The sequence below is a fragment of the Bos javanicus genome, chromosome 24 (assembly GCF_032452875.1).
Source record: "Bos javanicus breed banteng chromosome 24, ARS-OSU_banteng_1.0, whole genome shotgun sequence".
NCBI lineage: Eukaryota > Metazoa > Chordata > Mammalia > Artiodactyla > Bovidae > Bos > Bos javanicus.
The window spans coordinates 29,843,848-29,862,391 of record NC_083891.1 but is presented as its reverse complement, the minus strand read 5'-3'; the positions used below and the strand labels follow the sequence as shown (position 1 = coordinate 29,862,391).

Genomic DNA, 18,544 nt, shown 5'->3' with positions numbered 1-18,544 from the left:
AGATAATGAATACAAAGAAATCCAGGCAGGAAGTAAGAAGCAGGAGTGCCTATGATGTTATTGGTATCTCAGGCACATGCTTTACAAAGATGCAGACATTCAGAGAAGAACCACAAACTGAACATGGTTATACTTCTGGCCACACTGGCAATGGTTATGTCTCAGTTTTGAAAACTCAGACTGTCTTTACGAATGCAGATTTCCTGAGGGCAGGATCTGTGTTCTTTGAAACGATGAGGAGCCAAAAAATTTTCCCCAATAATTTGAGCTCTGTGTGCCAGTTATCCTTGACTTCACTTCCTCACAGAAAGTTTCTTCCGTTTTCTCACAGAAATAGAACATACTGACAAGCTGCAGATCAGTTGAGGCAAGTTAGCTCCATTAAAGAAGGGAGTTTCCTCAGAACCCTGGTAATCAGTGTTTGCCTTAAAAAGACGGTCTAATTGTTGAAAAATATTTTACTAAGCAAGAAACCTAACACTTTGTTGAAATGATTGCACTTTGATTTGGAAAGAAAGCTTAGGAGGGTGGGACTCTGGGAAGAATAAGGAATGAAGAAATCTGAGTTCTTCTCTTGTCTCTGTTGCTAGTCCCTTATGTCACCTTGGTCACGCAGCATATTAGAACCCACAAGCATGGAGGGGACTTAAAGAGGCATCTGGTTTAACACTTTGCCCAGCTTAGCTTTCATCTCAACAATAAAGTTTCTTTACACCCATACCTACAGGATCAGAGCAATAGCGGTTCAGAAACAGTATAAACAATTTTCCCCCAAGGAGCAATAATGGAGGTGATCACATCTGTGAGGACGCCAGACACTCTCTTGACTTCACTTTTTTTTTTTTTTTTGGCATTCATGATAAGGTTTTAAAAGAGCCACAGGGAGAAGGCAAACAATAACATTTAAAAGGGAAATCGTGTCTAAGATGAACCCTAACAATGGGAAGGAGAAAAGAGACAGGGGCTTAGACTACTTTAACATTTTTGGTTTTGGATTAACACAAATTTTGGCTTTCTGTTGACTGCATTGTTTGCAAACATTAACACATCATTACCAGATCAGAAAAAAAAAAAAGGAAGTTGAAAGAAGACAGTATTTGGGAGTAACACGTTGGTGAAAACTTAGCAAGGGAGGTGGGAATTCCCTGGTGGTCCAGTGCTTAGGACTCCATGCTTCCACTGAAGCGTGCGAGGGTTCAATTTCTGGTCAAGGAACTAAGATCCCGCATGTGGCAAGATGTGGCAAAAAAAAAAAAAAAAAAGTAGTAAATAAAAATAAAAAACACTCAGTTAAAAAAAATAAAATAATGGTTAAAAAATCTTAGGATGGGTGGTGGGCATGGGTACATATGCCAAATTAGAATTCTCTGTGAATACTGACAATTTTCGGGCACTGGGAACTGGAAAATTGCCCTTATGCAAATATTTACTTGGCAAATGAAACTTTATCTTACCATACATGATTTTAAGCCAAAAGCCTAGTGATGAAAATATGGAAATGTCAAAATGTATTTCTGTATCAGATAGCAAATATTGGCCCCTACTATGTGCAATGGCACTGTGCCAAAGCACCATTTACTTCTGCATATATCTTAGGATTTAGAAGTGGAGAAATCTTAAAATTCCTCCAAAATGTAAAGACTCTTCTTGCTTAATTGACACCACCCTGAAAAACATCAACTACATAAATGACTTCAAGAAAAATAATTAAGGTTCACAGATATTTAGGGAAATGAAACAGCTGTCAACAACTACAACCTTCACATTTTGAAGTTGGTGGTTGCAACACTTACTTTTTAAATAGGTAATCATGGAAAAATTGAATAACATGCCATCTCATTTTCATCTGAGTAGAAAGGTGGGATGAAAAGGACATGACTTATGTGAAAGTGAAAAAGCAAAATGTGTTCATTTATTTTCATTAATTCAAAGTCAATCAAGTCTAGATTTATAAACTACTGCATTTTTAAGGTGAGTTTTTGAATACTATAATGCAAATCGGTTGTGTTTTTTTCCAAGGTGGAAGTAAAAATATGACATAAAGCTGAGGCCAATTGGTCAGCATCTTACCTGAAGTCGCTCTTTGTTCTCTTCTCTTCTCTACTTTCCCTGCAATAAGAAGTGGCGGATCAGTTGCAATATGCAGCTGTGAGAAAATGATGTAACTAAGACAGAAGCCCAGTTTATCGCAATTTCCAGACACAGTCACTAGGTCAGCCATGTTCAACATTTTTCCCGAGATGACTGGGCACAGAGGAAAGGGCTGAACAATATTTTCGAATCAATTTACAAAAGTCAAAAATTAATGAATATGCATTAAATATGCTGCTGGGTTTTAAAAAATCTTGTTAGAGCCATTTACTCAACAGTAAAATTAAGAGTGCAAACCCCACCCATAGGACAAATCCCCATGTTCCATGTGCGGGTAAACACGTAACTAAGATAAGACCGTGCCCTCTTATGACCTACTTGGGAAGATAAAGGACAGAAAATACGACATGAAACAAGATGCGCCCTCAAAGGGCATGTGCGTGTGTGCACAGTCATGTCTGACTCTCTGCAATGCTGTGGACTGTAGCCCACCAGGCTCCTCTATCCATGGTATAAATGTTTAAAATACTAGAGGGTGAAATGATTAGTTTTAAGAAATAAAGGGGTGCCCATGAAGTTATGGAGAAAACTTAACTTAAAAATCAAATATGGAGTATTTGATTTGAACCTTAAAGACATATGTAATTTGGGGAATTTTAAATAAGGAAAGGATTAATTCTTGACCAAAGAAATAGTATAGATTCTGTGCATGCATACATGCATGCTACGTCACTTCAGTTGTGTTTGACTCTGTGACCTTATGGACTGTAGTCGGCTGGGTTCCTCTGTCCCTGGGATTCTCCAGGCAAGAATACTGGAATGGGTTGCCATGCCTTCCTCCAGGGGGCCTTCCCAACCCAGGCACTGAACATTCGTTTCTTACATCTCCTACACTGGCAAAGTGAAAGTGAAGTCGCTCAGTCGTGTCTGACTCTTTGTGACCCTATGGACTGTAACCCACCAGGCTTCTCCGTCCATGGGATTTTTCCAGGCAAGAATACTAGAGTAGGTTGCCATTTCCTTCTCCAGGGGATCTTCCTGACCCAGGGATCAAAACAGGGTCTCCTGTATTGCAGGCGGACTCTTTACTGTCTGAAATCCCATTGGCAGGCAAGTCCTTTACCACAAGTGCCACCTGGGAAGACCTATGGGTTTTGTAGGACAGGGCTACTTGAGCAAGAAGGGTCACCTTTAGGACTTGCCTTAAGAACTCAAATGAACAGAATTTTGCACAGGAGGAGGGCTATCTGAGAAGTTGGGCAAGAGGTTGAGTATATCAGTGGGAGCAAAGAGGAGGGAAGTGATGGGTGCAGAGAGGAGATGGCAGGAAAGCAGAGCTCACAGGGCCCAGGGGTTTACAAACTGTAAGTGCAAGGGAAAAGGAAAGGTCAAAATGAATGGCTATCTAGGTGTCTCTGGGTGTGGTGATGCAATTCAGGGAAATGGTAAACATGATGGGGACATGGGAATGATGAGTTCAACTTTAGGCTTAATGAGTTTGAAGTGCTACGGGGACTTGGAGCTTGGGAGGGTGATTGGAATTGAAATTACAGATGTAGAAAATGGCCATCTTAAGAAGGTGGCTGGAGCTGAAAGGGGAAATAGAAACATATAGGCAGACACAACAGGGAAAGGTCCCAGACTGAAGACAGGGACCAAGAAAGCAAAAAACACGATTTGTGCTTTGTGATGGAGGATGAGGAGAAGACAGAGGAAGCAGAGGTCCACGAGACCAACCGAACAGAGTCAGGTACCACAAATAAAGTTTTAGGAAGTATGGAGTGGGGCTACCAACAGCATCCGAAGCGGCTGAGTTCACGAGGTTGTTGCTAGACTGTGAGAGAGAAGTTTTAGCAGAGAGAGGGTGGGGAACATGAGAGGCCTTGAAGGTCTACAGAGTACTGGGTGATGAGGAAGATGAGGCCGAGGAGGAAATGACTTGTCCATGATACCTGCCAAACATGAGTGAGATGGGGCGATAGTTTGAGCAGGAGTTAAGTCAGGTTTCTGGGATACCTTAGCATGTTTATGAGCTTAGATCAGAAGGTTGGCACCAGGGCAATGGTGTGTGTAAACGCCCCTGTTGAGGTGAGAGCCTTGATTCTGTGATGGGTAAGCAAAGGCCACCCTTCTAGCCATCACTTTCTTGTTAGTTATTAACTTTTCACAGATGGAGCTGGTTACTGAGAGGTTATGGAAGCTGCATGTAAACTTCCCACAAGGCCTTTAAACTATAAGGTAGAAAACATATAAGCCTTCTCTTGTGTAGCTGCCCGAAGGGGAGAATTTATTTAACTGGCATCCTGATTAATTTCATATTCTATTCATTTGAGTGATTTTCAGAGTACTTGTTTGATGTAATTTGTTTCAATGATTCAAATAGATAAATGGCATTAATAGCACATTTAAAGGTTTCATTCATTATCAAGTGTGATGGGATATCTCCTCATTCAAGATTTTTATTGGGCAAGCCACTATGTATGCTTGATTATAAATTTTTGTATACTAGGGGCCTCAAACATTTTCATGAATTTTTACAAAAATGTTATTCAAGTCCTGAATTATTAAAAAATAATTTAAAAAAGACATTAAAAACTATTCTCATTGGAGAGTCTTTAACTTGTATGAGTCATAAATCCTGAAAGCTCACAATGAATGTACTGAAGGTAAATAATGGGTTATGGTAGACAGTCTCGAAGGTGATCCCAATGATCTTCCCTCCTCCAGGCATTTGTATCCTTGTGTTGTCTGCTCCCACACTGAATCAGATTGACTTGTATAACCAGTAGGATTTTGTAGAAATAATGTGATTTCAAGGCTGGGCCTCAAAAAACATTATGGCTTCTGTTTTGTTCTCTCTCAGATTACTTCCTTGGAGAGAAACCAGATAATATGTTAAGAAGACACTCTTCCTAAGGAGAGACCCATGTGGCAAAAAACTGAGGTCTCCTGTCAATACTACTGAGACCTCCTGTCAATAGCCAATGAGAAACCGAGGACTCCAGAACAGCCAATGTGCAACTGAGGCCTCTAGCTAATAGCCAATGAAGAATTAAGGCCTCCGGAATGGCCAATGAGCAACTGAGGCTTTCAATTAGCAGCCACTGAGAAACTGAGGCCTGCTGCCAGCAGTCTTTATCGACTTGCCAGGCTAATGAGCAGCCCCTTCTGCAGCCCAGCCCCAGTCAAACCTTCACATGGTTGCAGCTCAGGACACCTTGACTGTAACTTCATGGGAGACCCTGACCCAGAACCACCCAATCAGCCACTCCAGAGTTCCCCACAGAAACTGTGACATGAAAAATGTCTGCTGCTGTTCTCAACTGCTAAGTTTTGGGTAAATTGTCATACAGTAATACACAACTAATACTATGGGATAATTTTATTATGAAAGTTTGGGTTAATTTATCAATTAATAGAATATGCATGTGTGTGTGTTAGTCACTCCATTGTGTCTGACTCTTTGTGACCCCATGGACTGTAGTCCACCAGGCTCCTCTCCGTGGAATTCTCCAGGCAAGAATATTGGAATGGGTTGCCATTTCCTTTTCCAGGGGATCTTCCTGACCCAGGAATTGAACCTGGGTCTCCTGCATTGCAGGCAGACCCTTTACAAACTGAGCCATAGGGAATATGCATTAAAGGATGTTAATTTTTGCAGATAGATCAGTCTCCCTGCCTTTCTCATCTGTAAGGTAGAGATCAGAGCCTGCTTATCTGGAATGTTGTGAGGATGAACTAATTTCATATGCAGAGCCAGCAGGAAGTGGAGGTTACATACAAAATACTGGCATTCAAGGTTTCAGAAGGGAGGCTGGAAGGCATTGTTGATAACAATTTTTCACTGAGATGTCAAACAGTTCTCTGCCCTTATGACATATGAAAGGGCTCTGTAAACTGTGGCATTCTATATAAATGTTATGTATTAGTTTTATTATGATATTAGTTCTGGTATAGGAAACAGATTTCTGTTCTTAGTTACATATACACTAAACTTCAAGTTAGAAAAATAAACACTGGATAAATAAGACAATCTTATATTTATCAAGAGACACAGAGATTACACCACTTAACTGTAGATAAGCCTCTAGGTTTCTTTTTAAGTCTCTTTATCTTGCTCTGTATGGGTGACTGTATCTCTCAGTGTTCACCATCACTGGGAAGAGATGATGCCGAGACCTATGTCTTTAGCTCCAAAGTCCAGCTAGGTGTTAGGTCCACTGGAAATATCTATATCTGCATTTTCTACTTCACAAAAGTCCTTAAGTCAAATCATTATATTCCCCTCCAAAACTGCTTATCTTTAGTGCTATCCTGCTCAGGCAATTGGACATAAAACCTAAGACTCATCAGCTCCTGCCATTCACTCACCCTCAGACCGTTCTGTTCTCTCTACAGGGCCTATCAGAGCTGACCTCTCCTTACTCACTGCCACTGACCTGGTTCATAAACTTGATAATTCTTCCTGGGGTTATTTTCTATAGGCTCCCAACTGATTTCATCAGTTTTATGGATGGTTTTTCCATCCTTGTGGTTTGATCCCTGTTAAAAATACACATTCCCTCATATGAAACTGATGACCCTGGAAGACTTGGTCATGACCTACCTTCTGCTACAACCCCTGAAACACCGTACAGAATACTGACCAATTATACCAGGAATTGGACCTCCCCCTCCAACTCCCTGTGCATGATGTTTATACTTCCTGGAATATCCTATAATGTCCTTCCTGCCCATCAAAACTCTATTCATCCTTCAGAGCTTAGCTCAGATGCAGGCCCTTCTGTGATGTCTCTGGCTTTGTGTCACTCCCCCCAGCTTCCCATTCCCTGCAGAATTAATCGCCCTTCTTTCTATGCTCCTTTAGCCTTTGGCTTCCCTCATAGCTCAGTTGGTAAACAAACAGCCTGCAATGCAGGAGACCCTGCATTGGTTCGATCCCTGGTTGGGAAGATCCCCTGGAGAAGGGAAAGGCTACCCACTCCAGTAACTGGGCCTGGAAAATCCCATGGACTGTATGGTCCACAGGGTTGCAAAGAGTTGGACACGACTGAGCAACTTTCACTTTCACTTTTGCCTTTTATTTGTTCCTTTGCTACAGCACCAACTCCAGTGTTTGGTTTATAATCAGTTGCGTGTTTATTTCCCAACTTTACTGTTTTCCTTTAGGATAAGAGGTGTATCCTGTGCCTCTCTCTGTCTCCTCATGCCTCACAGTGCCTGGAGCACAGATGCTTGGGATTAAGTGGACATAGAGTTGTGTAATATCCCAACCCTCCTTAAATGCTAAAGAACACAAAATCAATTTTAGTGTTGCTAACATTGAGTGCAAGTACAACCAAGAACAGAGCTTTTACCGGGTATCTACATTACAACTGACAACCTAGGAAACTATTACATTAGAAAAGTGGGTGATAAATTAAGAGAGGCTTTCAGAATAATGAACATGCATTTTGCCCTAGTTGTGCTTTATTGTACCAGAGACTCTACTTGAAGAACAAAACATTAAAGTATGGTGCGCACCTTACTTCTCTCTAAAGCTGGATATAGGACTTCACCTGTGAGGAACCAAAATGGACAGTAATCTCATAAAAATGGAATTTGAAGGGTCTAACTTTTTTCTGAGAAAATGTATTTAGTTGAATATTAAAATGGCACATCTCATGATGATTTATTTATATAAACGGAGTCGATATTTTTAAAAGCTGTTTTAGACTTGGGGTTGATATGGTTTTAGGGAGTAACATTAAGTATATACCCACTTGTAGCACATTTCAGTACTTCATTACGTAAGTAGTTCCTTAATTGAAGTAATGGTTTCTGGTCTTTTCAAACAACAGGCACATAAATGCCTAGCCAGTAACGACTCACCAATAACAAGCAGGGCATTTGTATCACAACTCAGAATCTTATGTCACTTCTAATGAAAAGAAAATGTTGTGCATGCATACATAGGTATTTATATGTATGCATATATACAAATAGTGGGTATACATGTATATATATGTACACATGTGCACGTACATATGAAATGTATGTCAATATGTACACATACATAGAAGGCATTACATATATGTACCTGTGACACATCCTGTAATTTTACAACCAGACATAGTCTAATCTCCAAAATATGCTCTTTCTTCTACCTGCTTCCATGGGTGTGTAATAAAGTCTGTCATAGAATCTTATCAAGCTTCCCTTACTGCACACCAGTTTCTCAGGCGCCAATTCTGAGTGTGTGTTCACTCGCAGGCATTTCATCTGCCCTGCTCTGAGAGGTATTATTAATCACATCCTGTTGCTAGGATACCTGAGAATGTTCATTTATGTCCGATGTTTCTTTGGCAAAATGCACCATGAAGGAGGCATAGAATCATGACAAGGAAAATTACTGTGCACATGCTACTCATTAAAAAAAAAAAGCAGAAAGGGCAGGGAGAGTAGCATAGCTACCAGATAATATAATGTGAACTCTTATGAATTCTTTTTTAATACCATTTTGTTTCACTTAGCTTTTAATGGAAAAATGCTGGCAATATTTCTAGATAATGACAATCCGTAGTACTTCTTTACTTCTTAGGAAAAGTGGAAGGAGGTAGGGTTTTAATTTTGTTTACTTTAGAGAAGGGGCTTTAAGATTACTCGCTTTGGATGTCTCCATGAGAGATGGGGTTACTAGGTCACAGTGCTAGTTGATTTGCAGAGATAACCTAAACCCCAGGTTACCACTATTGGCATGTTTAGCTATCTTAATGAAAGACTTATGAGAAAAGTAATCTACAGAATATGCATTTGGGTAATGGGAGAAAAAATACCTTTATCAATATCTCTAAAAAAATTACTGTTGTTTTGGATATTAGTATTCCAAAAATTCTAGCTTATCTTTGGAACATGAATATATAAAATTCACCTAAATGCAAGATTTTCTTAGTCAATCTCTTCCCAGAGGAAATGGCATGATATAGTGAAATAAATGCCGACTTTGGTGTTAGATGGATTGACTTCTTGTCTTAACCACTGGTACCTATGGCTATGTTAACCCTGGGAACAAATCATAGAGGATTTCCCCAAAACTTGTTTTTTTCTGTTTCCTCCTCCTTTTTCCAGTACGGTGTGTGTGTGTACAAGATGTGTGTATACACACACATACACACACACTGTACTGGAAAAAGGAGGAGATATATGTGTATATATATATATATATATATACACACACACTATCTGTTTATTGATACACTATCTATCTATTTCTACCTACCTACCTCTTATATTTCAACTGAAAGCAGAAACAATTTTGAGTTTTACTTCCATTATTTTTCTAAGTGGTATTAACAGAGTTCTATTATTGTAATCATGCTAATAACTGTAGCTAATGTTTATTAAACAATATCTATGTGCTCACTGCTGTTATCAGCACATTATATATGTTAATTTATTTTATCTTCACAGTATTATGAGGCTTGTATTATGTATTATGAATATTTTATTATGTTTATGAATACATAATTATGTATTATGAATTTTAAACCTATTTTCAGGTAAGAACACATGGTAGAAATTTCTTAAATAACTTTGCCAAATCACTGACTTACTAGTGGCAAATAAATAATGAGAGGACAAAAAATAGTTGGGGTGAAAAGGTAGGGAGGAGTAAGGAGTGCGATATCAATCCGTAAGCTGTACATAATCAGTCTCTAGGTTTGAAAGTTAGCTTGAATAAATTATTTTTAAAAATATTTGTATAGACTTAAAAAAACTAGCTGCCTATTATTTATCAAATTATTTGCTTGAATGAATAAACTGCTTATTTTAACTGCTAAGTGCCTGATCATAGTATTTCAGGAGCAGAATGTCAGAAAGATCTTCAGATTTTGAACTTTTTTTTAGTAGATTAGTATTTATTTAGTTGTTGTTGTTCCATCGGTAAGTTGTGTCTGACTCCTTGCGACCCAATGGACTGCAGCACGCCAGCCTTCCTTGTCCCTCATCATCTCCCAGAGTCTGCTCAAACTCATGCCCACTGAGTCAGTGATGCCATCCAACCATCTCATCCTCTGTCGTCCCCTTCTCCTCATGCCTGCAATTTTTCCCAGCATCAGGGTCTTTTCCAATTTATTTAGTACCTACTATGAATTTGGCACTCTAATAACACTTATAAATCTTCACAATAAGCTGAAAGCTATTTTAGGCTTGGTATTATATGACGTCATGGGAAAATATTAAATATAGAATATATACCCATTTATATATTACATTTCAGTGCTGAAGTATAGAATTACTTCCAAGATTGGAGTGATTGCTTCTCATCTTTTAAAACCACAGGTTCATACATGGCAATCCAGTGACGTCTCATGAATAATGAGCAGGGCATTTGTATCACAACTCAGTATTTCATGTCACTTCTACTGAAAAGAAAATTTTGTGCACACATATAGTTGTATGAATCTCCCGACTCAAGGATCGAATCCGGGTCTCCCATGTTGCAGGCAGATTCTTTACTGTCTGAGCCACCAGAGAAGCCCATGTATGTTTTCAGTTCAGCCACTCAGTCATGTCCGACTCTTTGTGACCCCATGGATTGCACCACGCCAGGATTCCCTGTCCGTCACCAACTCCTGGAGCTTACTCAAACTCATGTCCATTGAGTCGATGATGCCATCCAACCATCTCATCTTCTGTCGTCCTCTTCTCCTCTCCTCTTCAATTTTTCCCAGCATCAGGGTTTTTTTCCAATGAGTCAGTTCTTCACATCAGGTGGCCAAAGTACTGGAGCTTCAGCTTCAGCATCAGGCCGTCCAATGAATATTCAGGACTGATTTCCTTTAGAACTGACTGGTTTTATCTCTTTGCAGTCCAAGGGACTATCAGGAGTCTTCTCCAACACCACAGTTCAAAAGCATCAATTCTTTGGTGCTCAGCTTTCTTTATAGTCCAACTCTCACAACCATACAAGACTACTGGAAAAATCATAGCTTTGACTAGACTGACATTTGTTGGCAAAGTAATGTCTCTGCTTTTTAATATGCTGTCTAGGTTGGTCATAACTTTCCTTCCAAGGAGTAGGCGTCTTTTAATTTCATGGCTGTAGTCACCATCTGCAGTGATTTTGGAGCCCCCCAAAATAAATTCTCTCACTGTTTCCATTTTTTCCCCATCTATTTGCCATGATGTGATGAGACCAGATGCCGTGATCTTAGTTTTCTGAATGTTGAGTTTTAAGCCAACTTCTTCGCTTTCCTCTTTAACTTTCATCAAAAGGCTCTTCAGTTCTTCTTTGCTTTCTGCCATAAGGGTGGTGTCATCTGTGTATCTGCATTACTGATATTTCTCCCAGCAATCTTGATTCCAGCTTGTGCTTCATCCAGCTCAGCATTTCTCATGATGTACTCTGCATATAAGTTAAATAAGCAGGGTGACAATATATAGCCTTGACATACTCCTTTCCCTATTTGGAACCAGTCTGTTGTTCCATGTCCAGTTTTAACTGTTGCTTCTTGACCTGAATACAGATTTCTCACTTATAAAAATAGTAGGTATACACATATATATGTGTGTGTGTATGCATATATATATTGGGGGCTTCCCTGGTGACTCAGATGGTAAAGAATCTGCCTGCAATGTGGGAGACCTGGGTTCGATCCCTGAGTTGGGAAGATCCCCTGGAGAAGGGAACAGCCTCCCACTCCAGTATTCTGGCCTGGAGAATCCATGGACACAGGAGACTGGCAGGCTACAGTCCATGAGGTTGCAAAGAGTCAGACCCAACTGAGTAACTTTCACTTCATGCATATACATACATATAATGCATTACACATATGTGACATAATGGAGAACGAAATGGCAGCTCATTCCAGTATTCTTGCATGGAGAAGTCCATGGACAGAGGAGCCTGGAGGGCTACATACAGTCCATGGGATTGCAAAGAGTCAGACATGACTGAATGAGCAACACACACACACAAACACATGTGACATACATCCTGTAATTTTACAATCAGACATAGACTAATTTCCAAAACATACTTTTTCTTCTAGCTTCTTCCATTAGTGTATAACAAAGTCTGTCATGGAATCTCATCAAGCTTCCCTCACTGCATACCAATTTCTCAGTCGCCAATTCATGGAGTAGATTAAAATGACTTCCATTTTCCAGTGAAGAAAGAGTCTCAGAATATTTTTTGAAACAGGCTCAAGATCCCAATTAGTGACTAGCAGGATTAGACTATGAACCCAGAGATTTGCACTTTTTTCTGAGCAATATAAGTAATTTGGGGCAGGTCCGTAGAATGGTGAAGGGCTCTTCTGCTTAATCAATGTGCATTATTTACCCTCTTTAAATTGTATTTATCTGGAAATGGGGTTAATACTAGTTCCTACTTAGGGTAATTGTGAGGATTAAACAAAATTTTAATAATAATATAATTTAATTTATATTTAAATTAAATATAATTTAATAACAATCCCAAATGTTTTGAGTGTATAATACAATCACATTTATAAGGTTCTCACTTCACTGCCTGGGGAATAGCAATGTAACGTGTCGCCAGGTGCTTCTCTTTATGAATGTTCCATGTCAGGTGTTCCCTGGTAACATCCAATATTTCTAAATATTCTCAAGGTCAGTGGCTTTGTTTACAGAAATATTATAAAGTTCAGCCTTGGAGTCGCACAGAGTTGGGCACGACTGGAGTGACTTAGCCTCTAGCCTCAGCCTTGGAGAGTTTCTTTATATTTTTACCATCACTTCTGTCTCTCTTGCTTTCCCTTAGAATTTCTAAGTGAGAAATAGCTTTTTACTTTGGTGAATTCCTTTTCTCTCCTCCTCATGTTGTAACTCTTTCCAAATACAAACTGGTTTGATGAAACACACAATTACATGGCAAGACTCTCCCCAACTGCAAGCTCAGATGACATGATATTAGAGCCCAGCGTGTGTGGTCCAAATCCCTGCCCATATCTGGTACTGACCAGCAGCTATGGAACTGTCAGCAGTCTAATGTGACCTAAATAGAAAGGGAGAGCTTTTCTAGAAACCAGAGGACCTCAATGCCAGAGATAAGCAGATGATACCTCTCTAATGGCAGAAAGCAAAGAAGAACTGAAGAGCCTCTTGATGAGGGTGAAGAGGAGAATGAAAAAGAACTTGAAACTAAACATTCAAAAAACGAAGATCATGGCGTCTGATCCCATCACTTTCTGGCAAACACACGGGGAAAAAGTGGAGACAGTGACATATTTTATCTTCTTGGGCTCCAAAATCACTGTGGATGGTGACTGCAGGCATGGAATTAAAAGACACTTGCTCCTTGGAAGAAAAGCTATGACAAACCTAGACAGCATATTAAAAGCAGAGATATAACTTTGCTGACAGAGGTCCATCTAGTCAAAGCTATAGTTTTTCCAATACTCATGTATGGATGTGAGAGTTGGACCATACAAAAGGCTGAGCACTGAAGAACTGATGCTTTCAAATTGTGGTGTTGGAGAAGACTCTTGAGAATCCCTTGGACTCAAGGGACGCAAGTAGGTCAAACCAGTCGATCGTAAAGGAAATCAACCTTGAGTATTCACTGGAAGAACTGATGCTGAAGCTCCAATACTTTGGCCACCTGATGTGAAGAGCTGACTCACTGGAAAAGACCCTGATGCTGGGAAAGACTGAGGGCAAGAGAAGAAGGTGACAACAGAGGATGAGACAGACTCAATGAACACGAGTCTGAGCAAACTCCGGGAGATGGTAAAGGACAGGGAAGCCTGGCGTGCTGCAGTTCATGGGGTTGCTAAGAGCTGGACATGATATAGTGGCTGAACAACACTGCCAGAACTTACTCCTTAAAACAAATAGTAAGATCTTGAACAAGCAACTTGACTTTTCCAAGATTCAAAGGTCTCTTTAGTTAGGTAGGTAAATAGTACTATTTTAAGTACTATACTATAGGGCAGGAACAGAGGCGCCACTGTAAAGACCGGAAAGCCGAAAAACAACAAAGACCTGTTGTATTGCACAGGGAACTCTGCTCAATGTTATGTAACAACCTAAATGGGAAGAGAAGTTGAAGAAGAGTAGATACATATATATGTATAATGGAATCATTCTGCTGCACACCTGAAATGAACACAACACTGGTAATCAACTATGTGTGCACGCATTTGAAAAGTGAAAGTATCAGTCGCTCAGTCGTGTCCAACTCTTTGTTACCCCATGGGCTGTAGCCCTCCAGGCTCCTCTGTCCATGGAATTCTCCAAGGCAGGAATACCGGAGTAGGTTGCCATTTACTTCTGCAGGGGATCTTTCGGACCCAGGGATAGAACCCAGGTCTTTTACCATCTGAGCCACCAGGGAAGCCCTGTGCATGCATTTACTCCAATATAAAATAAAAAGTTTAAAAATGACTGTTAAACACTGCATGGTTTCTGTTTGGTTAGTTGTATATAAAGGCAGAGGAGTTTATTATTGACATCTGGATTTATGCTGATGCTGAAAGGGTATTGGCCTCAGTAAACACTGTGATGAGCCTCTGTGCCGCTGTGGACCCTCTGCCGTCCTCCAAGTTGAGAAAAACTCCTCTTGCTCTTATGTCCATTTCTATGCGCTGAGCTGATGTGTCGCTAGGATGCTTAGGTAGAGAGAGCCGTTATGAGCACACTGCCTGCTGTGAGCTCCAGACAGTGTGGACTGAGCCACAGAAACTGGCCCTTCAGAAACATATCAATACCAATAGATCTGGGCCTCCGAGGTTGGCCGTCTGACTTGGCAGGGCTGACACTCCATCTGCGCTCCCTAGCTCCGGGGTCTGCGGATGACGGGTCATCCGTCATCGTGCGGAGAAAGCCTGAGAAGAACTGAATACTCAAAGATTTTTCCTGGGCTGACCCCTCTGTAGAGAAATAGGAAAAGCTGTAGGAGAAACAACAGTTTTATGTTCTCTTGGAAATTTTCAAGTACAGAATATCTTCCCACTTATCCACTTAACAAGCACGTGATTAATGTGACAAGCAATAGTTCCTTTCAGATTCCCAACACTGGCCTGGGTGAATTAAATCTTAGAGTAAACCTTCTGATTTTCAGCACCTCATTTTTGAAGCAGTTTTTTATTGGCACAGAAGTTTTTTTGGTAGACTTTTAGATGCTGAAGTCAGATTAGGAAAATAAAAATAAAAACCAAACCCAGTGATAGCCAGGTCTTAAACATCTCTGAAAAACGGGAATGCTAGTTTTACTAATATACGCTTCAGTTAGTGACCAAAGCAGAGATGTGTGCATTTGCACTTTCCTTTGTACAATAATATGTTTCTTGTGCATTAGATGTGAATAACTATTCTTAAATGACAGAATATTCTAGATGTCCTTGGAATCTTCATTATATAAAAGAAACAGGAGTGAATTATTTTGCAAAGTAAAGCATATATTCATAATATACTTATTGGGCTTCCCTGGTGGCTCAGCTAGTAAAGAATCTGCCTGCAATGCAGGAGACCTGGCTTCGATCCCTGGGTTGGGAAAATTCCCTGGAGAAGGGAGCAGCTACCCACTCCAGTATTCTGGCCCTGGAGAATTCCATGGACTATATAGTCCATGGGGTCACAAAGAGACACAACCGAGCAACTTTCACTTCACTCACTTCATACTTATTCACTCCTGTGCTAGAATAACAATGACCTTGCTTTAGGAAGTGGAGTCGATTTTCTTCCTACTGAACTGTCCAGGCCTTCATAAATTGCTTAAAGAGTAGATTACACTGGAACTGCCAGCTTTTTGGCTTGGGACTTGAAAATCAGGTAGCTCCCACTTTCCGAGTCTGATATTTGCTCTGAGAAAAGCCCTTGAGACCACCATGCTGTGAGGAAGCTCAAGCTAGCCACACCTACAGGCCTGGTGGAAAGCAAACTGCCTGAACCAAAAATGACCAACAGCTACTGTTCCAGCCATGCCAGCCTAGGTGCCAAACATGTGTGGTGATGACGCCATCCTGGAAGTGGATTTTCCAACTCCAGTCACCTGAGTGAACACCACATGGAGTAGACAGATTGCCCAGGAATTTTACAAATTCCTAACCTACAAAACTGCAAGCAAAATGAATGTGTGTTACACCACTAAGTTTTGGCATACTTTGTTACACACTGAAAGATAATAAAAACAGCTCCTTTTCTATTCTGATAGCAGGAATTATTGAGGTACCGATCAATATGAGCTGCCCAGGTGGCTCAGTGGGTCAAGAATCCACCTGCCATGCAGGAGATGCAGGGGACACGGGTTCGATCCCTGGGTCAGGAAGATGCCATGGAGGAGGGCATAGCAACTCCCTCCAGTATTCTTGTCTGGAGACTCCCATGAACAGAGGATCCTAGTGGGCTATGGTCCTTAGGGTCACAGAGAGTGGGACATGACTGAAGCGACTAAGCACACACACACACCTATCAACACATATTGATTTTTTTCCCATAAAGCAAGGCTCACCTAGATTCCTTCTTTCCTAAGATGGCTTGTTCAACTATACCTATAGATATGTTCCATTATTTTAGCATTTAAACTTATTGCTTTTCACAAAAAACCCTGTTATTAGTAACAGTGTGGTTAATTTATGTAGAATCTATGTAGATTAACATGTACTTCGGTTTTATAAAAAGTATTACAATATCACCCTTTGTCCAGATTATCAATCAAAAGTAAAGTGGCGACTCGCCCATTACGTAGCATCTTTTCAGAACTTGTAAACCATCAAATGAGGCACCCATTTGAAACAACAACATTTAAATATTCATCCAGGCTTCATAAACTTTCTCGTTTATGGCTGGAATTATACAGAAACCCTTTGAACCGAACCACTGAAAACATTCAACAGCCATTTCTGCTAAATAATTTAAAATTATCTTTCTTACCCTAGGTAGATTTACTTTTAAAGGATAAACTGGTAGAATCTATATTGAATTAAGAGCTTTAATATTATTTAGGGTTCATTTTCTGTATGAAGGCAACAAGGGGAAACATTTCACTGAGAAAGGTAATGATACGAGTCCAGTCAGACCCAACGCTTGTGAAGTCGGAGTTGGTTCACTTTAAACACAATTTATTTGGCTCACGGACACAGTCCTGCCCAGCTTTTCATCTGAAGGAAACGAGCATATTTCACTACTCTCTCATCCTCTTAATCATCTCCTCATTAGCCTGTGAAGAAAGCTTTTCGAGGCCAGAGGTGAGCTTCATTTTACTCTTTGAGATGTCAGCACCATTTTCATTCCCTCTAGCCCCGAGTTTTTTCTTTTTTAATCTTTAAAAAAATCCTCATCATACTCATCTTTCCTTCACACTGACCTGCATCAAAGGTTTGGGCCTCAGACATTCAGGGAAGCTCTTATTTCATGGACAGAAGGAAGACAAGGAAGAAAGTGTGCTTAGATGAGTGGCTATGGATTTACTGTTTTCAGGCTTTGCAGCGTACTTCGTGATCTGGCAGAACTATCCTCTGTAGAGCTGGTTGACTACTCAAAAGTTTACAAGAAAAGTTGTTAATGATCTAGTCCATTTTATGTGTAGGGGAAGAGGCTCGCCAATACCTGGGTCCCTCGGAGAAAGCAATGAGAGAGAAATGCTGTTGAGCCCCTGTGGTGTGATGCGTGGGGAGTTCAGCACTTTATGTTTGCAGCACACTGTAAAGAGCGAGCAGAGAGGGGGATGGACCTAGAGGCTGTCATACAGAGTGAAGTAAGTCAGAAAGAGAAAACGAAATATCGTATATTGATGCATATATGTGGAATCTAGAAAAACGGTACAGAGGATCATAGGATCAAAGCAGAAATACAGACACAGATGTAGAGAACAAATGTATGGATACGAAGGGAAAGGGTGGGTGTGGGAGGAATTGGGAGATTGGGATTGACATATATACACTATTGGTATCATGTACAGAATAGATAACTAATGACAACCTACTGTATAGCACAGGGAACTCCACTCAGTGCTCTGTGGTGATGTAAATGGGAAGGAAATCCAAAGAGGAGGGGATACGTGTAAACGTTAACAGCTGATTCACTTTGCTGTGAGCAGAAACTAATACAACAGGGTACAGCAATTAGGTTTGTGATGTGCGCTCAGTCGCTCAGTCGTGTTCTACTCTTTGTGACCCCACGGACTGCAGCCCATTAGGCTCCTCTGTCTATGGGATTTTCCAGGCAAGAATACTGGAGTGGGTTGCCATTTCCTACTCCAGGGGATCTTCTTGACCCAAGGATCAAACTTGGGTCTCTTGTGTCTCCTGGATTGGCAGGCGGATTCTTTATCACTCACTAAGCCATCTGGAAGCCCACAAAGCAACTGTACTTCAATAGAAATTAATTAAAAACAAAAAAAGGTAAACAAGAAATTCACCGTCAAGGGAAGGGCTGTGGAAAGCAGAGACTGTCAACTGGTACAATGGATGCAGCCTCCTGCAGGGGCTGGAGTGGGCCTTTACCT

The 18,544-nt window shown here is 40.5% G+C and overlaps 1 protein-coding gene across 5 annotated transcripts in view; it reads right to left on the bottom strand.

Moving 5' to 3' along the window:
• CHST9 (carbohydrate sulfotransferase 9) overlaps positions 1-18,544 on the bottom strand; it is a 283,972-nt gene that overhangs the window by 150,477 nt on the left and 114,951 nt on the right. For 2 of the 5 annotated variants that reach the window (XM_061399688.1, XM_061399692.1), the window contains exon 3: positions 2,071-2,109. The exons of 1 other annotated variant lie outside the window; for it this stretch is intronic. In XM_061399688.1, the coding sequence (XP_061255672.1) occupies positions 2,071-2,109 (39 nt within the window). Of the gene's footprint in view, positions 1-2,070; positions 2,110-8,237; positions 8,360-18,544 lie in introns of those variants that run through there. 2 more of the 5 variants (XM_061399689.1, XM_061399693.1) reach the window with 2 other exon arrangements.